At 44.4% G+C, this 23,449-nt stretch overlaps 1 protein-coding gene across 6 annotated transcripts in view; it reads left to right on the top strand.

Annotated features, from left to right (window-relative positions):
* SHANK3 (SH3 and multiple ankyrin repeat domains 3) overlaps positions 1–23,449 on the top strand; it is an 857,838-nt gene that overhangs the window by 207,366 nt on the left and 627,023 nt on the right. For all 6 annotated transcript variants that reach the window (XR_012642513.1, XR_012642514.1, XM_074976815.1 and 3 more), the window contains exons 4-5: positions 5,852–6,055; positions 14,078–14,149. Coding sequence is in view for 4 of the 6 variants with exons in the window: in XM_074976815.1 (XP_074832916.1) it covers positions 5,852–6,055; positions 14,078–14,149 (276 nt within the window). In the remaining 2 variants the exon portion in view is untranslated. The remainder of the gene's footprint in view (positions 1–5,851; positions 6,056–14,077; positions 14,150–23,449) is intronic.

Below are 23,449 nucleotides of genomic sequence, written 5' to 3'. Positions count from 1 at the left end.
GGACGCCACCTTCTTCGAAGTCCCCTTATTCCCATGAGCTCATGGGAATAAGGAGACTTCGAAGTAGGCGGGGCCCTTTCGAAAAGGAGCCCCGTCTGGACGCGCCGCGCGGCGGCAAGGCTCGTCAATTTCGAAGCGCCGCTGCCGCCCGCATGCTAATGAAGCGCTGAATATGCATTTCAGCGCTTCATTAGTAAACTTCGAAATGGCCATTTGCATGGCCATTTCGAAGTTTGGGGCACGTGTAGACACAGCCCTGATGTTGTACAACCAAGATGTTCTCTTTGGGGGGCTTCCAGCTACTAGCCCCAGCTGTTCTCTTTGGGGGCTTACTATCTGCTTGTCAGGATGTTCTCTTTGGGGACTCTCCAACTACTTGTCAACTTTCTGATTTCTTTCTCCTGGCCTGACTTCAGACCTTCCCGCCGTTGTATGATAGCGTTCCAAGATGGAGTGTATGGTCATTCTGCCTTGCAAGTGAGGCCCGGCCACCAGGTGCTCGTGCTCCCACAATCATATTATCTGTTTAGTTGCAATTGTTCTCCTGCGTGCATTACTTTGCAGTTAACGACAATGAATGTTAACTGCCATTTTTGCCCAGTGTTGTGAGTTTTTCCTTTGCAACTCTTTGCTGTATACTTTGAACTTAACTATCTCGAATCATTTTGTGTCATCTGAAAACTTTGGCACTGATTTACCCCCTTTTTCCTAATTCTTTAAGAATATTTTAAACAGCACTGATTAAATAATCCTGTATAGATTATTGGGGGACTTCATCATTTACCTCTGTCCATTGTGAAAACTACCTTGTTTTCCTTTAACCACATACTGATCCATTAAAGGACTGTCCTTATCCCTTGACTACCTACTTGGTTTAAGAACCTTTAGTGGAGGACATTGAGAGACTTTCTGAAAGTGTTAATACACGGTGTGGCTAAGCTACCTTTACAAAAGCCCTGTTAACTCTTTCCCATTAAACCATGTTCATCCATGTGTCTGAAAGTTCTGTTCTTTACGATAGTTTCAACCATTTGCCTGGAACTGAAGTTCAGCTTACTGGCCTATAGTTTCCAGGACTGCTTATGGAGCCTGTTTTAAAAATCTGCACTGTATTAACTATCATGCAGCCATCTGGTACAAGAGCAATAGATTATATATTACAGCTACTTGTTCTGCAATTTCATGTTTGAGTTCCTCCCAAATTCATGGGTCAAGCCAATCTGGTCCTGGTGACTTATTACTGTTTAGTGTATCAGTTTGTTTAAAAACCTCCATTACTGACAACTGAATTTGGGAAGGTTTCTCAGATTTGTCACCTAAAATGAATGGTTCAGGTGTGGGAATCTTTTTTTCGGATCCTCTGCAGTGAAGACTGATGCAAAGAATTAACTTCTCCAAAGTGACCTTGTGTACCTTCAGTGAACCTTTAGCACCTCAGTCATCCAGTGACCCCACTGACTGTTTGCAGGCTTCCTTCTTATGGTGTTCTTAAAATAAATTTCCTGGGTGGATGGGGGTGGGGGAGAGAGAGAGAGAGAGAGTGCGTGTGTGTGTTACTGGTTGTTTTTTTATTTTATTTTGTCCTAAATTATCATGCTTTCATGTTTGACTTGTCAGAGTTTATGCTCCTTTCTATTTTGCCTTGTAGGATTTCACTTCGAATTTTAAAGGATGCTTTTTTGCCTTTGTTTCTTTTATTCTATTTAGCCATGGTTTTGGTACCCCTAAGCAAAACCCTGGAACCCCATATTCTCAATTCACATATAACCATGATATGTCTCATACAAAGCATGCCATGTAAGATATACTAAAGCATCATGATATGCTGGCACTCATTGTTCTGTCCAAATGTGTATCCCATTAGTCTTATCAACATATGAGACTTTGCTGTCTGGCTGTTACTGAAATATGTTGTAAGTTTGCTAATGGCATACAAAGTAAGCAAACCACTCAAAGGAGGGTACTTGAGGACAGAGGGTACTCAATGAATCATTAACAAGCAGGGGAATTGTAATCAGGGGATGTACAATTCAAGCACACACACCAGGGGCATTGCTTAACCAAGTATCAGAGAGGTAACTGAGTTAGTCTGTATCTTCAAAAACAAGAAGTCCTGTGGCACCTTATAGACTAACAGATATTTTGGAGCATAAGCTTTCATGGGCAAAGACCTGCTTTATCAGATGCATGAGTGGGAGGTTTCAGAAGAGAATTTAAAGAAGGGTCTCAGGAAAGGGGAGGGCCAGAGCTGACAAGGTCTATTCAGTCAGAGTGGATGCAGCCCATTATGGGTAGTTAATGTGGAGTTGTGAACATCAAAGGCATTTCTATACAGGCCACTTCCTTCCCAAAAATTTTTGGGAAGAACGGACCTGTGGAACAAGGACTTCTTCCGGAAGCCCCCTCAGGGCTGCGCTTCTACACGGCATTTTGGAGTCTGGAAGAATGGTCTTCCGGACTCCAAATCATGTGATGTTATGCTAATGAGGCATGGGGGATTTGCATCCATGCCTCATTAGCCACTTGCGCTCCATGTATTAGAAACGGCCCAAGAGAGGAGAAATCAAATCAGTTCAGTCAGTGGAGTTGTGGCCCACTGTCAGCTGCTAATATGGAGTTGTAAACATCAAGAGCTGGAGAAACTGCTTTTGTAATGGGCCAACCACTCCCAGTCTCTGTTCAATCTTTGCTTGTTGGAGTCAAATTTGCAAATGATTTGCAACTCTGAAATTTTTCTTTGCAGTTTATTTTTGATTTTTTTTTTGTTGTAGGACTGCTACTTTTAAATCTGAGTGTCAGGGAGATACAGGTTTTTGTACGTTACCATTCCTGTGAGTAATGTCCATTTATTCTTTAATGTGGAGACTGTCCACTTTGGCCAATGTAAACTGCAGTAGGACATTGTTGGCACATCATGGCTACGTCTACACGTGAAGCCTACATCGAAGTAGCCTATTTCGGTTGAATTATTCGGTAGGTTATTTCGATGAATAACGTCTACACGTCCTCCAGGGCTGGCAACGTCGACGTTCAACATCGAAGTTGCGCAGCACCACATCGAAATAGGCGCTGTGAGGGAACGTCTACACGCCAAAGTAGCACACATCGAAATAAGGGTGCCAGGCACAGCTGCAGACAGGGTCACAGGGCGGACTCAACAGCAAGCCTCTCCCTTAAAGGGCCCCTCCCAGACACAGTTGCACTAAACACAAGATCCACAGAGCCGACAACTGGTTGCAGACCCTGTGCATGCAGCATGGATTCCCAGCTGCGGCAGCAGCAGCCAGAAGCCCTGGGCTAAGGGCTGCTGCCCACGGTGACCATAGAGCCCCGCAGGGGCTGGAGAGAGAGCGTCTCTCAACCCCTCAGCTGATGGCCGCCATGGCGGACCCCGCTATTTCGAAGTTGCGGGATGTGCAACGACTACACGGTCCCTACTTCAACGTTGAACGTCGAAGTAGGGCGCTATTCCCATCCCCTCATGGGGTTAGCGACTTTGACGTCTCGCCGCCTAACGTCGATGTTAACATCGAAATAGCGCCCAACACGTGTAGCCGTGACGGGCGCTATTTCGAAGTTAGTGCCGCTACTTCGAAGTAGCGTGCACGTGTAGACACGGCACATGGCATATATTATATTAATAGATGTGCAGGTGAAAGAGCCCTGATGGTGTGGTTGATGTTAGGTCCTGTAATGATATCACTGGTATAGACATGTGAGCAGAGTTGGCAGTGAGGTTTGTTGCAGGGATTGGTTCCAGGTTTAGAGTGAATGTGTTGTGGTCTATCGTTGCTGGTGAGAATTTGTTTAAGGTTGGCAGGCTGTTGGTAGGTGAGGCAGGCCTGCCTCCCAAGGTCTGTGAGAGTGAAAGATCATTGTCCTGGATGGGTTGCAGGTCACTGATGAAACGCTGGAGAGACTTTAGCTGGGGGCTGTAAGTGATGGCCACTGCTGTTTTCTTGTTTTCCTTGCGAGGTCTGTCTTGTAGCAGGTGGCTTCTGGGTACTTCTCTGGATCTGTCAATCTGTTACTTCACTTCCTTAGATGGGTATTGTAGTTACCGAGGAAAGCTTGGTAAAGGTCCTGTAGATGTTTGTCTCTGTCTGAGGGATTGGAGCAAATGCAGTTGTCCGTTAGTGCCTAGCAGTGTACAATGGATTGTGTAGTGTGAGAGACTCGTGGAAGCCCTCCATTACTTGTCAATATAAGTGTCTTCTAGGCACAGAGACTATGAATATAAAGAGGGAACAGTGCCCACATGGCTTGACATCATTCACCCCACAACCCAACATCTGGAAAAATGTCTGGAAGGGGGAAAGGGGCCCAGGGCTGGAAGAGACTTCCAGCCTATGTACTAAAGGTCTGTAACTTACTTGTATGATCTGTCAGGCTGAGGCACTGATTGATTCAAATCCTGTTTAGTGTATAGAGTTTAGATTGTGCCCTTATTTTTTTTTTTTTTGCTTTGGGTAACCATCTCTATCCTTTACATCTACCTGTTATAATCACTTAAAATCTATCTTTCTGTAGTTAATAAACGTGATTTATGGTTTACCTAAAACAGTGTGGTTTGGCTGAAGTGCTTGGAAAATCTGTTTTGGAGCAAGAGCTGGTATGTGTTGTCTAAACACTGAGAGAAAAGCTGACAGTATAGTTCAGGGTTGCACTCTTGGGGAGCTGGGAGGGATTGGTTGGAGCCTCTCTGTAGTTAGGTGAAGAGTGATTGGGAGAAGCATTCATGTAGCTCAACTGGGTGTGTTCCTGCCTGTGGATGTCTGTGTGGGTGGAGTACCTAACACAGAATCATAGAATCATAGACCACTAGGACTGGAAGGGACCTCGAGAGGCCATCGAGTCCAGCCCCCTACCCCAATGGCAGGACCAAGTACTGCAAACTAACAGAGGTTTGCAGCTTATCACAGCGTCAAAGGCAATGTTCCCACAGATCTTTTCCATCCATGTCTGGAATAAATTGTTCTCTGTACACCAAGGCATGTGAAAATGTGCACCCCCAGTAGAAACAGAAAAACCTAGCTGTGGGTGCTCTGCCTGTGAGCTGGGTGGCGTGTGGATCTCTGTGGAGCAGCTGAACAAAGGCCTAGCTTAAGGGAACACTGACCACAGGGTTGAAAGAGGGCTCAGCTGCACTCCACTTCCAGATTGCACTTCAAGAGGGCCCCTCACAGTTAGACTGAGCCTTGTGTTTTTAAATCATTTCCTTATAGTTTGTCTCTTTGTCTCCATAGGATATTTAAGCTGAATAGTGGAGAAAACTTCCTGCAGTGAACTGTATGGCATTAGGCTATGGAATACCCTCCTGGACATCCCACTACTTGAGACTTTTATTTCCAGACAGGATAGAATCATGTTGATTAGACTGTAGGGATGTCTACACGAGGAACTAACTTCGAAGTAGCCAGAAGAGAGTCTGCACACATTTCTCCTTACTTTGAAGTTAACTTTGAAGTAGGGAGCCCAACTTTGATGTCCTTATTCCATTCCCAGGAATGGAGTAGTGCCCTACTTCAAAGTTTAACTTTGAAGTAGGATGTGTGTAGATGCTCAACTTCGAAGTTGCTCACTTCGAAGTTATTTTTGTAGTGGAGACACAGCCATAGTAAATGATCCTGCGCTGACACAATAGGAGATGGATGAGATGGGACCTAATGAAATTTATTCTCTAATTTCTGCAGGTCATCTGTTTCCACTTGGTCACTGACATGGAAAAGATTGTAGATTTCCTGTTCCAAGCTTGTTTCATGGTCTCGCCACTGTTGTTCTTGGATGCGGTTATGGAATTACAGAAATGCTGGATTCCTATCCTCTAATCGCTCTCTTTGTCTCTCCATAGAAATGTCTGCGGCTAAATCCTGATGTTCCTGTCTGGGTCTCCAAACAGCGCATTCTCTGCACTTTGAACCACAGCCTGAAGGATGTTCTGAATTATGGGCTCTTCCAGCCAGCCTTCAATGGCAGGGCTGGAAAGTTCCTGGATGAGGAGCGACTGCTGAGGGAATACCCTCTGAATCCAGACACTCCTGTCCCCTACTTGGAGGTATCTAGTTGACTTTTTGACTGACTTACATGGCTTCCATCACTGTTGTGTCCGAGTGTCTCAGAAGTAGTAAAAAAGAGTAACAAAAATCTCTCTTCTTTCCTGACCGGAGTGAAAACATGAATATCCCATCACAATTTGGGCTGGGGTGTGTGTTTGCTTGTTTGAAGACGTTTCAGTGGGTAAGCTAAGTCACAGAAATGAGCTTTACATTTAGTTTTCAGTGAGTTTAGCCTCCTAGTCAGTGTTTGTTTTTGCTGGCAATGGGCTCCACAGTGTTGGTTCTGCTCTGGTAAAAGTTCTGCGTCCTCTGCTCAACAGTTTTATTGCTCCAGTGTAGTGTAGCTGTTGTGGAAAGCCAAATTCATAGTGGGAGAGGGAGTTTGACAGTTAGTTCTCTGTGGGACAGACTCTAACTAGGAGTATCAGGACAGACACCTTGTATTCAATATGTGTTCATTGGAGAGTCTGGAGTAACCAAGTGGGGTGCTTTGATAATGAGTTGGCAGAACCTGTTTAGGCACCCTTTGTGTAATGGCTGCTGGAGATAATTATTATGTACATCTTCATAATGTTTCCTTTTCTAGGACCTCAGTTTAACTCTTTGCTGAACCATGGGGCAGAATTTTTCTTTGGGACTTGTCAGAAAGCATTACTCAGTTAACCCTTATGGACTGTTACAAACAAATTCTGTTATAAAGATTCTGCTGTCTGTTTACAAGAAGGTCTATGAGATCACCTCCGGTGTTAGGCTCTCCCCAGGGTATCCCCTCCTGTGGAAGTTTTCTTGTCCTCTTTGTGTCCTATCTGTAGTAGGAACCCTTCTCCCAGGCTGTCTGAATTCTCTTTGGGCCAGTCCAGGGATATGGACCAGCAAAGGAAATATTGTTGCTATTTGTCATACAGAGGTCATGTTCTTCAGCCTTCCCATGCTCCTTTGATGCCTTCTCCTTGGCCTGATAGGGTCATCTCCATATGGATTCTAGATCAGGCCATTTGGCCCTATTTGTTTCATTTTCAGGGACAATTTCCATTATATACTCCCAAGGTCCAGAGACAAATCTGAGCCTATGAGTTCACCTCTCTAAATTGTTCAGGAAAAGCAGCAGAAGATGAAAGAAGAAGGAGAGAAAATTCACTGGAAAGGTGGTGCAATGGGTTATCTGGGGAAGTGGTGGAATCTCATGTGATTCCATTTCAGGGCTGCCTGAGACCTTTTTAAACCCTCCCCTCCTAGGAGAAGGGGAGGAAGGAGAGCAAGCAAGGGCTACACACACCCAGAGGTTACTAAGCTGGAGGCAGCAGGGGAGTGAGTAGCTTCTGAAACAGCCTTCCCTCCCCACAAGAGAAGGTGAGAAGTCTAAACCCTTCACTCAGGGGCAGGCTGACAGCATGAACATGGCAGACGGGGTGTTTTACCTGAGGCCTATGCTGCCAAAGTGGGGGCAAAGCGCACAGGCTTGCAAGGGGAAGAAGGGGCCTTCTCACAGCAGTTAGTTACCAGGACTTTCTCATGAGTTGTTTTGGTGCTGTAGACATGGGATTGAGATCAGTGGTAACAACTGAGTGAAATTCAGAGTGAAGGGTATTTCAACACAGACTCTAAATGGATTTATGACTGTATTAGAACAGCCTTTGCCACTGATAAGTTGAGCCTCCACATTGCTGAGGATGGGCTGCTTCAGCAGCATGATCTACAGCAGCAACATGGTCTTTGGTTAACATTTTCACTCACCATTGTTCTCTGATGGTGGCTTCTCACTCAAATGCCCCATTTGATAGGGTGATGCGACCATCTCTTTTCAGATGAATTTCTACAGTCCATCCTAGCAGTGCTGGCTAATTACCACGTGCAGGATCCACATATACACACGGGCAAAGAAATAATGGTTACTTACTCTGCAATAACTGATTCTTTAACATGCTCCGCACATGCAGACACCATCAGCTACCCTTTTTTTCCCCCACAGCTCGAAATTTAACATAGGAGCCCTAGGTGGTTGTCTATATTTTGTGCCCTTGGTAGGGGAAGAGCAAGGGTGTGCACAATGCATGCGCCTCTGCAATTGGCACTTTTGGCAAGAGCATGCCAAACTCCTGCGCATAGATATGTGTGCACCATGGCTAGGACAGACAGCATACCTTGAAGAAACAGTGTTACTGTGAGGTAAACTAACTGCTATAGAAGACGGTTACCAATAACTAAATATGAATTCCATAGGTTGGATAGCCTCTAGGGCTGACAAACGTTCCCCTCCCAGTTCTCCCTGCAGGATCATAAAACACACTGCAGTGGATCATAAATTATCCTGAGTTTCCCTAGGTATTTTTCCTTCCTCAGAAGTTGCCAATGCTTGTTGCTGTCACAGGTGGGAATTAAATGAACTATGAATCTGATCTAGTCTGCCAGTTCCTATGTTCTGTGCCTGAATTAGACAGGGATTGAATCTAGCTCAGTTCTACCTATTATTTCAGCAGGCGTCTCTGGTTTCTGGGGACAGAGCACGGGCCTTCTTGCTTACTATCTACAGTGCTTTGTCCATTTGGGGATCAAACAGAGCCTTACTCCTTAAAGGAGGTAATGTGAAACAATATTTACGAGGCATAAATGTTTTAAAATCAGGCCTGGCTAATTTATACCCAAGAGACCAAAAAAATTGACTGAAGAGGTCTTTGGCCTGCTGATATTAATTTGTAATGTATCTTGAATGCTGTGAAGATTCCAGAAGACTGGAAGAGTGCCACTAATGTGCCAATATTCAAATAGGGCAAGTGGAATGACCCCAGTAACTATAGGCTGGCCAAATAATAGAAAATCGGATATAGGAATCAATTGATAAAGGATAAAAAAAGTACAACTAATGCCAGTCAACGTGGTTTTGTGGAAAATTTAATCTTGTCAAACAAATGTGATTTCATTCTTTGAGATTACAAGTTTGATTGAAAAAATAATTGTGTAGATGTAATAGACTTGTGTAAAGTGTTTGATTTAGTATCTCCTGACATGCTGATTAAAAATTAGCCCAATACAGTATAAACAGAGCACACATTAAATGGATTAAAATCTGGCTAAGTAGTACCTCAGAAAGTAGTTTTCAGTGGTGAATCATCATCCTATGGGGCTGCGATATTCTACAGAGATTGGTACTAAGTCTGATATTCAGTGTTTTCATCACTGATTTCAAAGTAAATATAAAATCCTGGCTCATACTATTTGCAGATCTCCCAAAGTGGGCAGAGTACAAATAATAAGGATAGGATGGTCAAACAAAGGGATTAGGATTGTTTTAGGCAGTCATAGTGGGTAAGCAACTGAATAAGAGCTCGTAGTGCAGAACTCTGGCAAAAAGAGCTGTTGTGATCCTTGGATATACAGACAGGGGAGTAGTGAGTAGAAGGGTGTGGATTTTAACCATAGATATGGTACTGGTGAGATTGATACTGGGACCATCGTGGATAGTTCTATGAAAACATTTGTTCCATGTGCGGCTGCAGTGAAAAAAGCTAACAATGTTAGGAACCGTGGTAGTGCTTCCAACCCTCCCACTTCCCCTGGGAGTCTCCTGGAATCAGGCGCTATCTCACGGAGGCTACTGCAGCCAATCTGGGAGATTTTCAGCCACTGAAAGTCCAGTGGCACAGCAGGGCTAAGGCAGGTTCTGTGCCTGTCCTGGCCTCCCTGTTGCTCCCAGAAGTGTCTGGCACATCCCTGCAGTCCCTCGCCCATGGGGTCAAAGGCTCTGTGCATTGCCCCTCTACAAACACCAACTCTGCAGCTGCCATTGTCTGGGAATAGGGAGCTGCATCCAGGGAGAGCTGTGGGGGGCAGTGCCTGCAGGAAGTGGCAGCATGTGGAGCCATGTGACCACCCCAAGGGCCACAGGGACATACTGACTGCTTCCAGGAGTGGAGCAGAGCCAGGGCACGCAAGGAACCTGCCTTAGCACCCTCTGTGCTGCCACCTAAGGTAAGTGCAGCCTGGCCGGAGCCAGTTCCCCCTCACCTTCTCCCACAGTCCAAATCCCCATCCAGCTGTGAACCCCCTGTCAAGAGCCCACCCCCCAATGTACCCCCAAACTCCTGCCATAACCCTAGGCTCCCTCCTGGAGTAGCACCCCACACTCCTTCCCACAGTGCCACCTCCTGTTGCAGGCTCAGCCCAAAGTCTCTTCCCACACGCAAAACCCCTAGGCCCCATCCCAGAGTCTGCACCCCCCTGCCAGAACTCCAGCCCTTTTCCAGCCTTGTGAATGTGAGTGAGCCTGGGGATTGCAAATGATGTAGGGAAGGGGAATGGAGTGAGTGGGGCATTGCCTTGGGGCGTGGCGAGACGGGGTGTGGGCAAGGGTAGATGAGTTTGTGTGATTAGAAGAGTTGGCAACCTTAAACCATTAGGAAATAGATAATAAGACAAAAAATATCATAACGTCACTGTATAAATCCATGCTACGCCCTTGAATACTGAATGCAGTTCTCATCACCCCATCTCAAAAAAGTATATTGGAATTAAGAAAGAAGCAGAGAAAAGAAACAAAAATAATTAAGAGTACAGAACAGTTTTCACGTGAGGAGAGATTAAAGGGACTGAGACTGTTCAGATTCAGAATGAGACAGAGGTCTGGGGATTACAGTAGTTGATAATCTGGATATGAGTCAACAGTGAGCCCTTGTAGCCAAGAAGGCTAATGGTATATTGGGGTGCATTAGGAGAAGCATTTCCAGCAGATCTAGAAAAGTTTTTATTCCCCTCTACTCGGCTCTGGTGAGGCTTCCTCTGGAGTACTGCATCCAGTTTTGGGCCCCCCAGTATAAAAAGGATGTGGATGCACTGAAGAGGGTTCAGCGGAGGGCAAAGAAAACAATTAGGGGTCTGGAGCATATGACCTATGAGGAGAGTCTGAGTGATTTGGGCTTATTTAGTTTGCAGAAGAAAAGACTGTGGGGTGATTTGATAGCAGTCTTCAACTTTCTGAAAGGGGGCTCTAAAGAGGATGAAAAGAGACTATTCTTAGTGGTGACAGATGACAGAACAAGGAAGAATGGTCTGAAGTTACAGAGGGAGAGGTGTAGGTTGGATATTAGGAAAAACTATTTCACCAGGAGAGTGGTGAAGTACTGGAATGTGTTACCAAGAGAGGTGGTGGAATCTCTGTCCCTAGAGGTTTTTAAGTCCCAGCTTGACATAGTCCTGGCTGGGATGATTTAGTGGGGGTTGATCCTGCTTTAGGCAGGGGGCTGGACTAGATGACCTCCTGAGGTCCCTTCCAGCCCTAGGATTCTATGATTCTACGAAAATCATGACTGGTGTGGAGAAAGTGAATAGAGAAGTCTTAACTATCTCTTTCGATAACACCCAATGAAATTAATAGGTAGAAGATTTAAAACTAACACAAGGAAGTACTTATTCACACAATGCACAGTCAACAGATGGAACTCACTACCATGGAATGTTGTGAAGACCAAAAACATAACAGGGTTCCAAAAAAGTTAGATAAGTTCATGGAGGATAGGCCCAACAGTGGATAATAGCCAATACTCCAGGTGTCCGTAAGTGCAATTTATCTGACTTGGTAAATTGCACTTGAAAAAAACACTTGATAAATTGCCATGTTGTATTCATTTCTTCTGAAGTGTTTGGCACTGGTCAGTGTTGGAAGATGGGACACTGGCCTAGATGGACCATTCGTCTGACCCATTATGGCCATTCTTAAGTTATGGTGTTCACCTGGTAAGAAGCTTGTTGGAAAAACTGGAATGAGTTCAGAAAAGACCTACAAAACTTATTCTAGGGCTGGAAAAAACAATTTACAGCGAGAGACTTAAATACCTCTGTGTGGTTAGTCTATTAAAAAGAAGATTGCAAGGTGACTTGATTATACTGTCTATGTACACTTTATGGGGAGAAAATACCAGGACACTTCAGTCTACTGGAGAAAGGCAGAATCAGTGCCTAGAACCTGAAGTCAGTCAAATTCAAACTGGAAATAAAGCACAGATTTCCAACACTGCAGGAGATTAGCCCCTGGTGCAAATAACCAAAGGAAGTGGTGGATATTTCATCTCTTCACATCCTCGGATCAAGACTGGATGCCATTCTTGAAGAGATACGCTAGCCAAATAAAAGTTATTTGCCTCAGAACAATTTTAACTGAAAGAATTCTATGGCCTGTGAATTACAGGGGATCAGACTAGATTGTCTGATGGTCCCTTCTGGACCTAAAGTCTGTACAAACCAAGGCTGTTGAAATGTGAAATGGCCTGGGATCTAAAATAATAGAATCATAGAAGCACAGGGCTAGAAAAGACACTGTCCTGCCCCTTGTACTGTGGCAGGACCAAACAAACCTAGACCTTTCCTGTTAGTCCTGATAGTTTCCTGACTGATAGCCAGTTCTTAAAAACCTCTCATGATAGGAATTCCACAAGCTCCCTGGGAAGCCTGTTCCAATACTTAGCTGCCCTTAGAGTTAGAAAGTTTTCTCTAATGTCTGACCTAAATCTCATTTTCTGTAGATTAATCCCATTGCTTCTTGTCTTACCTTTAGAGGACATGGAAGACAGTTGATCACCATTCTCTTTTTGTAACACCCTTTAACATATTAGATGTCTGTTTATTTGGTTCCTCTTTCAGTCTTCTTTCCCCAAGGCAAATACAAGCTCTGCACTAAAAGGTTAGCATGACCCAACTACGTCATCCAGAGGCATGAAAAATGCATACCTCTGAGCCGGTTTAGTTAAGCTGACCTAGCTTTTGGTGCAGACAGTACTAGACTGGTGGATGAATTCTTCTGTTGACTTTGCTACCACTTCTTGTGGACATGGATTAACTACAGTGACAGGAGAACACTTCCTGCTGCTGCCCTGAGTGGCTAACTGAGGTGTTCTGGTGGCACAGCTTCAGGGGTTTAAATGTAGATGTAGTGTAATATGCACAGTTTTCGCTTAAAACTTTCCTTATAGAACAGGTTTGCTAAATCTTTAATAATCTGTATTGTTCTCCTCTGGACTCTCTCCAGTTTGGCCATATATTTCTTCAAGTGCATCACCCAGAGCTGTACAATGTACTCCAGCTGAGGCCTCACCAGTGCTGCTAAGAGCAGGATGATTAACCTGCATCTTTGGTCATGTCTACTGTGTGAGCTGCAAGTGTGGTGTTCCTGCCCAGGTACATCTACTTGGAGTAGATCAATGAGTGTAGTCATGGCAGTGCAGGCAGGGCAACAGTGGCACAACTGAGCTGTACCTAGAACATACCCACCAATTTCAGGCAGGTTTGTACCTGGCACAACTCAGCTGGGCTTTGGCTGATGCTGCCTGTGCTACCAGAGCTGCACTGCTATATATACCTGTACCAGCTCTTGTTGAACTACTATGAGTGTGTGCACAAGAACTGGGGAACTACACCTTTAACTTCCCGCGTAGACCTACCCTTGCATACAACAATCCAGTTAATAAGCACAAGAATATTACTTTTTTCCTCAACTGCATTACATTGTTTGCTCCCATTCAGTGTGTGGTCCATTATAATCCAGAGACCCTTTTCAGCAGTGTTGCTGCCTAGGCAGTCCTTCCCTATTTTGTATTTGTGCATTTGATTTTTTTTCCTTCCGAAGTGAAGTACTTTGCACTTGTCTTTATTGAATTTCATCTTGTTGATTTCAGACCAGTTCTCCAATTTGTCAAGGTCATTTTGAATTCTAATCCTGTCCTCCAAAGTGCTTGCAACCCCACCCAGGTTGGTGTCCACACACATTTTATAAGCATATTCTCCACTCCATTATTCAAGTCATTAATCAAAATATTGATTAGCACTGGGTCCAGGAGTGACCCAAATAGGACCCCACTAGATGTGTTCTCCCACTTTGATAGCAAACCATTCATAATTGCTCCTTGAGTACGGTCTTTAAGCCAGTTTTGCCCTCACTGTATAGTAATTTCATCGAGACCACATCCCCTTGTATTACCCTTGACATTTATTCAGCTTTTGTGTCTGACCAGCTTTCCTTGCCTTCTCCTCTCCAGTTCCGGTACAAGAGGCGTGTGTACACACAGAGTCTGCTGGATGACAAGCAATTTGCCAAGCTCCACACAAAGGTAAGACTGGACTCTAGCCTCAGGGGAACTCAAAGTCCTGATAGCATAGTCCATATTGACAGCAGCTCCAGGTAAGTCATAATCTGTATCAAAGAATCTCACTGGCAAAGAGAGCCTTGCAGAAGAAGAGATCTGTGTGCATTCCATACTGCCTCCTTTCACAGACCTCAAAATCTATCCTAAAAATGTGCTTTGGTTGCCAAGGGCTGATTTGTGTTACTTAGCAATCTGAGCCGAAGGCCCCCCATGGAACTGTGGGTGGAAGCCCACCTTTGTGACACTGAGCTGGTTACGTACCCTCAGCAATCAGATGTGCAGCTGGATTGAGTTCTGACAGAGGGGTCAGGGCTAAGCCTCCCCTGGGATGGTAAGGCTGGGAGAAACACATGATGGGCCAGCTGCAGAGTTGCTTTATTCACTGCCATTGATGAGTCACTGCATACCAGTACAGCACAATGGCATACATTGACAAGCTCCCTTCCTCTCCCACAGCACTCACTGCAGGGCTTCTCTGTTTCACATACAGAAACAGTATTGCACTGCTTTGGTCTCCGGCTTTAAGCTATGTGTACATTATTAGGACAGGTGAGTTGGATTTTTTGGGGGAATAGTCACCTACCATGAACTAAGTTCAAAATGGAGACAACTTTAGTGAAAAGAGCAAAAGCATTTTTGTGGTTGTTTCCTGGAAGGGCCTGTACTTTCTAAGCCTCCACTTCAGCACACTGCAGAAAATTGGTGTGAATAGGTTGGCAGGTAGGTGTGTGTTTGAGAGAGAGAGAGAGATTTCAGACAGTAAACTGGAAAGAACTCTTTTTTTTCTTTTTTTAAGGAACTTTGCTAAAACTAGCATATGCTCTTCTTGACAGTTCTGTACAATTCAGATTGAGCAGCTGGGGATCGAGAGGAGAAGGCAGCACAGTCATGCCCTTTCAGTTCTGACCACTCAGTCTGCCATGTGGTCATGGCGTAAAAATGGTGATGGCAAGTGACCTAGGACTAGGCATGTCTTGTCTGATTCTACTGACCAGGACACTGGGGCTTGATTCTGTGACTTGCTTTCTATTGCCAGAAACTCCAGGGATGATAGCAGAGAGGACTGGGGTTTCTTCAGGCTTTTTCTAGGATCAGGCTCTGACTCCCAGGGCAGGGATACACCTCTTGTCACCAGAAAACAGGGACTCTCATCCACCAAAGCCAGGGGATTCAAACATTAAAGCATTGATACCCCTTCTTCCCCTTGTGCCTGACCATCCCTTTGCCTGGTCAAGGTATCCTTAGTGGTTGTTGACTTGTGTAGTGGTAGTGCATAATGACCCAATCTGGGTCAGGCTCAGTTGTGTTGGATCCTACACAAGGACACTGAAAGACAGGATTTCCTGTTCTCAAGGGTTTAATTGGAAGCAAGATTCAATCAGCAAGTATGAGAAACAATGGATGATAAAGGAGGAATGAGGATTCACTTCCTGTGGGAAGGTCCCCAGCTCCAGAGGTTAGCTGTGTATATAGCTTGTCTGATGGTTCCAACACATTTGAAAGTATTAAACTTGTAAATAAAGTATGAGCTACTTCAGACTCCTGTAGTCTGGCCATTAGTAAGGTCTGATTTTTTCATAAGCAGCGTGGGAGAGGAATGTAAGGACAAGAGGTTAGTGGCTTTATGGAGAAGCTCATGATGGGTGTCCCATATATAGGGAAAGAGAAAAGGGAGGATATGGGTGTGAGATTTCCCTCATGCCATCATTTGATCCTGACCTACCTGGAGCAGGATCTTTTGTTTTTCCTGTCAGGCATAGACTCAGGTCTACCCAAGCTGGGGCTGCCTTGAGCCATCGCCAGGCGCAGAGTGTCACCCTCTGCAGCTGCCAGTACTGTTACCATGTGAAGTGGGAAAATGTATTAGTAATGCAGTGTGGAATTTCCTTCAGACACAGGCTATATGTCCCTGTTTATTCCTCAGTACTCATGGCAGTGCTGGAGTCTGATATTCGGCTTTAGGATTCCTCAATTCAACTCCCAGCAAAATTCCTCAGGGCAGTAATGTTGGAAACTTTGCTGCTGACGTATGCTGTCGGACACAGGCGCAGAAAAGGGTCAGCTGATCTGTACAACAGCAGCAGCTAAATGGGAGAAACTTTGAGGAGATAATTTTCTTTCTGCTTACAATCTCCCCTAAAGGTTTATCCTTCCAGATGGGACTCGCTATATACCCTTCCATTAGCCTTTGCAGGGTTGCCACAACACAAGACTGTCCCTGTGGAGTAATATAAGATACAGATTTGTGTGCTGTGAGTATCATGACATTTGACACAAGAAAGTCCGTGTAATGGACACCAGTGTTCCACACCCTCCTAATGACAGGGAATTCAAGTCACTGTTGAATGGCACTAGTGGATATGCAGCTTGAGGACCTTGTTTTCAGAAAGGGAGAGGGGCCTGAGGACTAGTGTATATTGGATGGGCATCTGAGCCTGTGTGCAAGATACTACCCTCAAAGATATACGGAGAATGACATAGGTGCTTTTCTTTGCAGTCAAATCACTATTAAAATAATCCCTTTGTGTTGGGTTTTCTTTTGTTCCCCAAACTGCATTGAACCTGTGCCTTATTGTGCAGATGGTGCAATGCAAAGAGTAGCTGAGCCTCCAGTCCCACCTGACTTCTGTGGGGAAGATGCTGACTTGTGCATTTAATTTAGTTAACTTTTTCTTGTGTTATTTGTTGCATTCATTGATGTCACAGTGAGATCACAAGACTTAGGCAACAAAAGAGAAACCCACACCCAGCAGCCAAAAGGAGAGATTGTTCCCTGTGAGGGACAGAGAAATACAGTGGCAAAGAGAGAGGAGGAGGCTATCACACAGTGAGACAAACTGTGTGTGTGTGACATGCACGCCTGCTGCTCATTGGAGAGGAGACAGTCCTGAAAGCCAGTGCTGGTGTAACTTGTCCCCTCGGCACAGACTGCTGCTGCTGCTTTACTGGGAGAGCATGTGGAACGTGTGCGTGTGCAAGCTCTACACCCTGGTCTGGAGCCTGAGACAGGGACTGAGAGAAGGGAGTGAGAAAGGAGAGGGACACAGGAAGGGACATGGGCTCCTTCCTAGGAAGAAAGCTGACGGAGCAGAAAGACAAAAGGCAAACTTCAGGGGCCAGCAGGTCCAGAGTGAAAAGCAAGGTACCCTCTGCTTTCATCCTCATCTCCTCTGTTGTTCTCCCATTTACAGCCTTGGCCATCACTCCCTCTGTGAGTAGGGTTGCTGTTTGTTGATGCCAGGATGTCCCTCAAGCGCTGTGTGAGTGCCATTGCGGTTGATGGATGTGTAGGATCTCACAGGAACACCGGATGCAGGGGAAAGATTTTGCAGTTGCAAACCACTTTTTGTGGACTATCTTTGAGACCTGTCTCAGGGCAGTTTATTTCCCTGTAATGTGACCATTGGTATGCAGTTGCCAACATTTCTAAGCAAACCGGTGTGTATAATTATACTCCTTCCTTTGTGTGGGTTGGAGTATCAGTTTTGAGACTATTTTCCTTGTGAAAATGGATGCACATGGCTGATTTTTTTGGGCACAGTGCACAGTATATAGTTCTCTGAGGACAGTGACATGAATTGATTCTACATGGCTTGTGATGCTGTAGAGTCTTGTGCTGTGGTGCATAACATATTGCTCGAGGAAATTGTTTTCAATACTATAAGAGATTTTTCCCTTTTCTTAGTAGAGTACAAGAGAATGCATCCCAATAGCCAGCCACATTTGGCATTACAAAGTGTGTGTGAAAAAGTAAAGGAGGATTCTTGTACTCTGTTTTTATTTTCACTGAGTTTTGATCACATCTGTGCTCCTGGCTGTAGTTTTCTCATGGCAATAATGATTAGGCTATGTCTGGAGGTAAGGTAGGTAGGTGTCTTTCATGGTACTGGAATTTGAAATTCTCTCTTCAACAAAGCTATTATGGCTGTTGGTTGGGGTGTTGAGGATTTTTCTTGGTATGAGTACAGACTGGTGACATTTTGATGATGCTTAGTTTAGTTTTAAAACTTACCTTGTGTATGCTGATAACCTTTTGATAAATGAGCCATATTTATGCTGGATTGTCTTCTGACCATTCTTGCCAACTCTTCTCAATTTTATTACTAGTTTTTTATTTTTTTGAACATCCAGCTCCCAGTTTCATATGATTATGTGAGAACATCTGCTTCCATTTCAGAACAAAGCAAGTATTAGTTTTTGTGGTCACAGAGAAAAGCCTGAAAATGTGAACTGTAGTATTCAGAAACCAAAAGACAAATGGAACTAATATAGTTAATTTTTTTTAAAAAAACTCATCATTTAAGCCACTCTCTTGGCTTTTGGTGCCTGATTCATACCCCCAAAAGCTTTGTTTTGACAATACTGAGGACTGTGGTTTTGTGACAGTCTGTTTGTGATGTATCAGCATGCGGTACAAGAAGCCACTATACATAAAAACACAAAAGATTGGAAAGAGTTCTGCCATTGGGGTTCTGGGCAGCTGGGAAGGGCTGTGATCATGTCAGGCATTTGTCCAGATGCAGGTGGAGAGAGAGAGGATGAAGTCTCCTTGGCGATGCTTAGGTCTGTAGTTTCTTAGAAATTCTGTCCTGCTGTTTGTCTGAGGAGCTGAGAGGCCTGTTCACCTAGATGGCGAGAGATCTTTGGGCTCAGTCTTATCTAGCCTCACACTGGTGCCCCCTGTTCTAACAGAGAGAATCGAGAGAAAGCTAGCGGGGGAATAAAGGCCTCCCAGGTGAGCATCCCTTGCTGTTATTTAGCATTTATTATCTGTATTGCAACAGTGTCCAGAATGCCTAGTGGAGATTAGATACACTCCTAATCAAATCCTGCCCCTGCCCCAAAGGATTTGTAATCTGACAACAAATGCAAGAAACAAGTGTTAAGGTATTGAGGTAGAAGTGAGGGCAAGGGTGACAGGAAGGCAAGTAACCCAGGTACAGGAAATTAAACTACCTAAACTGTGGACAATTAGCAGGGTTGAGGCTTTTTTACATGTAATAAGATACTTGATGTTAGTCACCCAGACTGCCTCTCTCAAAATCTTTTTACATGTACACCCTTTCCACATGTACCACTTTCTCTGAGCCTGTAACAATTTTCCCCCTATGTCTGTGAAGGAAATATCTCTGGCAGACCTTCCCTTGGACATCTAGAAGCATAACATCACAGTACACAGATGTGTTAATTTGTTAAAGGAGTTTCACCTCTAGGTTCAGAGTTTTCATACTCTGTGCTTTACAATACACTAATTGGATAAGGCAGATGCTTTATACCATGTGAGACATAGCCCTACTGAGGCATGCTGTATGATATACTCCTGTTGCAGTTAACTAAAAGTAGTCTTTTTCCACAGCCTGAGTCCTGATAAATGTAGCCAGCTTCCATCTCATAATAAATAAGTAAAAAGATACTGTGAAAACTCCTATTGTATCACAACTAACTTCACCTACAGAAATGTGTGTGCCTCTGGGGCAGAAGGCAGCTGCTGTTTAACAACAGTGTTAATGTGCCTGTTTAGGTCAGGAAGTGAAGGACAGTTCTGCATCCAGCTGAGGTAATGGTGGGTGAAGGGAGATGGGTCAGTAGAATGTACTTAGCTGAGTTAGAAATTGACTGGGATATCAGCGTTAATGCTCTGACTCCTGCCAAAAAGTACTACGGGTTGCTAATGTACATGTGTGGTCAGGGACGTGGGGATTGATCGCTGCTGCTTGCATCATTCTTTGGTTGTGACAGCAGGCGAACACTATGCTGGGATGTTGGGGTTAGTTCTAACACCAAGGGAAACTGCTCACTTAGACATCCATACTACCAGCTGTTGTCCAGCCCCCCTCGCCACTGTGCGAGCCTTGTGTTTCATACAGATTCAGAGCAGACAGTTCTTCCACTGAGTTACTCACACCATTCCTTGTGACACACTTGTCTTTTACACTGTGCAGAGGCCTTTACTGACTCAGAAACAAGAGGTCCCCTACCAGAGTCAACTGTACCATTCTCTTTATCACAGCACCAGGCTGGAGCACAAAGTCAGAGGAGAGCACTGTCAATGGATTCTAGACAAATCTTGACCCTCCTTGGCACACACAATTGGTCTGGATCACAGCCCAAGTGGTGGTCTGGCTTCAGGTCTCCAATTCCAGTTTGAGATGCTTCATACAAGGTCAGAGAATCATTCACTGGGCCTCTTAAGATAACAATTAACCCCTCTTCGCATGTGTCTGAAAATTGATTATCTGACATCGTGTGGTAGGAATCAGTGAAATTCCCGTTTGTTGATGTCCACCAGTCTGTGTGGAACCCCTCAGATCATTGGTATTTCAATGGCTTTCTGCAAACAATTGGAAGTGTAATCAAATGGCACCCCACTTCTCCATGCTCATGAGAGTTGGTTGCTTTTCTTACAGTTCCTGTCACCATTCAGAGCAAACCAAACACTGAAAAAGATTTTCTATTATTCTGAATTTGCTCCTAAGCCACAGGAAGACTTTGAAGCGGAAGCCTCCAAGTGTGCTGTATGTTAAGGGAATATCATCTTCTCATCTTCATAAAATATGGCCCTGCGCCTAGCTCCATGGTGCTTTCCAGCCTCATGCTGAATAGTAAGTGACATTGGAGTCATTTCTCTATAAGGCAAATATTTCATTTATTTTCTTTCATTTCAAGGGAGAGAGGCTTCACTCCCTTGAACTATTTCCTCTCAAGGAGATTTTTTCTGGAGGCTGTTGATTTTTCTTGTAATTTCTTACTAATGGAGGATAATGGACTACAGAACAATAGGCTGCCAGCTGGACAGTTATGACTCCCCACCCTCCCTCACAAGCACATTCCAGAGGCTTAACCTCATTCCCACTTCTGTAAACGTACCTCAGACTTGCTTAGCGAAATCATCTCCTGGCACTGAGCATTGTGGGTACTGATATGCAGCTTGCACTGAGGCATGAGAAACTGCGCCTTGTAATCATGTTAAGAGGATCTGGAGTCAGAGGTTTCCAGTGGCTAGGAGTTCTGAATGGCAGTATTTTGGGGTCTCTTCAAGTCACAGCCTTGCACATAATGAAACAATCCTAAAATTCATAGATTGCAAGGCTTTATGTAACCATTGTGATTATGTAGTCTGGCCTCCTGTTTAACACAGGCCATAGAAATGCCACAAAATACAGTAAACTGTCCTTTAACTGGTGTTCACTAAACCAGTACTCTCAGATAACAACCACTGACACCAGGCACTATTCCTGGTACCTGGGTTTCCTCTTCCAGGGAAGATGCGGCACTGGGATCCGCTTAACCACAGCAGAGACAGGTGGCCAGACCAAACACCCCTGTCCCACACTGCGTGGCAGCACAAGCTGAGGCCTGCTGCTGGGAGCAGCTTAATCCCGGTGACTGGCAGGGAGTGCAGCAGAACGGGTAGCCAGAGCACAATGATCCAGCTGCCGCTTCCCCACTGCTGCCTGTGGTAACACAGGACACGGCCAGAGCTGCTGGAAGCACAGAGTGGGTTGCACTGGTAGAGGCGCGGTGCCCAGGGCTCGGGGAGGGGAATGTTGGAACAGTGCAGACCCCAGATGGCGAAGGGATCCTCTCCATTATTCAGAATATTTAAATATCCAGCAGTCTTCCAGTCCTGAGGCTGCCAGAAATTCCTAAGATATATGTGTTAAAAAAGCATCCAGTCTTGATTTAAAGTTGTGTGTCGTAGAGAATCTACCAGAAGCCTAGTTAAATTGTTCCAATAGTTACTTATTCTCACTGTTTTATGGTGTATTTTATTTCTAGTCTGAATTTGTCTTCAACTTCCAGTCAGCTGATGGTGGTGTATTTTTCTTCACTAGATTGGGGCATAAATATTTGTTGACTGTAATTAAGTCATTCATTAGCCATCTCTTTTTTAAGCTAACTAGGTAGACCTAAGCTAACTAGTTAGATCTTAAGAAGTGGGTCTGTCCCACGAAAGCTCATCAACTAATAAATTATTTTGTTAGTCTTTAGAGTGCTACATGATTGCTAGTTTGTTTAGGTAGACTCAACTAGCTCAATTATTATAAAGAAGGTTTTCTTATCCTTTAATCATTCTTATGGCTCTTCTCTGAACCCGCCCCAGTTTGTTGGGATCCCTCTTGACTTATGGACACCAAGACTAGGCACAACATCCCAGCAGCTGTTCGTATCAATGCCAAATACAGAGGTAAAATAGCATCTTTCGTGCAGAAGTTGGAGATAGAAAACTTTACTGGGTCCATCTAGGTCCTTTCCTGGAAGCTAAGGCAGAATTTTCCCAATACAGCATTCCTTATTGTGCTGGCTATAGGGAAAGGTGATGTTTGCTCACAGGCCTTATCAAGTTCCCCTGCAGTCAAGAGCTGGAGTATCAACCTCAAGTCAGATTGTTGAGAACGAGGGCACAAGGTCACCCACAAAAGCTCACCTAATAAATCATTTTGCTAGTCTTTAAAGTGCTACTTGACTGCTTTTTGTTTTGATAGTGTATAGACTAGCACGGCTCCCTCTGTTACTATTCCCCATCTAGTGGTGAGTTCTGAACTTAATTTCATCAAGCAGTTATTGAACGTACACTCGTCAGGTGCTATAATAGCCTAACAGTGGAGTCACTGACAGTCCCCCTGGGCTCTGTCACGTAATTTATCTTGTCACCTAGGCAAGTTTGCTTTTGAAATCACAGCAATATTCAGTATCAGAGAGCTTGCCGTGTTAGTCTGTATTTTCAAGAACAACAAGAAGTCCTGTGGCACCTTATAGACTAACAAATATTTTGGAGCCTAAGCTTTTGTGGGTAAAGACCCACTTCATCAGATGCATGCAATATTCAGGTTACTTCCAATCCCAAGAGATTAGTCATTTGCCCAAGCCAACTGCACCTTACCTCTTACACCAAAGACAGCACTTGTAACAAGCCTTTAATAAACTATATACAAATTTATTAACAGGAAAAGGAAACCAGAGAGTAATTTATAAAGTTAAAGCAGGTAGGCATAATACATAAATTAGTTACAATAATAACTTTACAAAAATAAGACACTTCTGTGATAAGCACGCTCTGTATGTCCTTTAGGATTAATTTAGGCTAAACATTGGGGATTTTTTTTCTGATTTCTAGTAATCTCTGCCTCTCAGAATCCAAGCAGCTATGAAATACAGTTCCTCCTGTACTGGGGTTTTTAATTCCCTTCCTGGTTCTGCTTGGAGTTGCAAAGTCCAGCTGGTGGGATGAATCCTCTTGCAAAACTCATCTTCATGCAGATG

This window comes from Carettochelys insculpta, chromosome 1 (genome assembly GCF_033958435.1).
Source record: "Carettochelys insculpta isolate YL-2023 chromosome 1, ASM3395843v1, whole genome shotgun sequence".
In the NCBI taxonomy this organism is placed as follows: Eukaryota; Metazoa; Chordata; order Testudines; family Carettochelyidae; genus Carettochelys; species Carettochelys insculpta.
The sequence above is the reverse complement of the archived record's forward strand: the minus strand, read 5'-3'. Positions and strand labels throughout refer to the sequence as shown.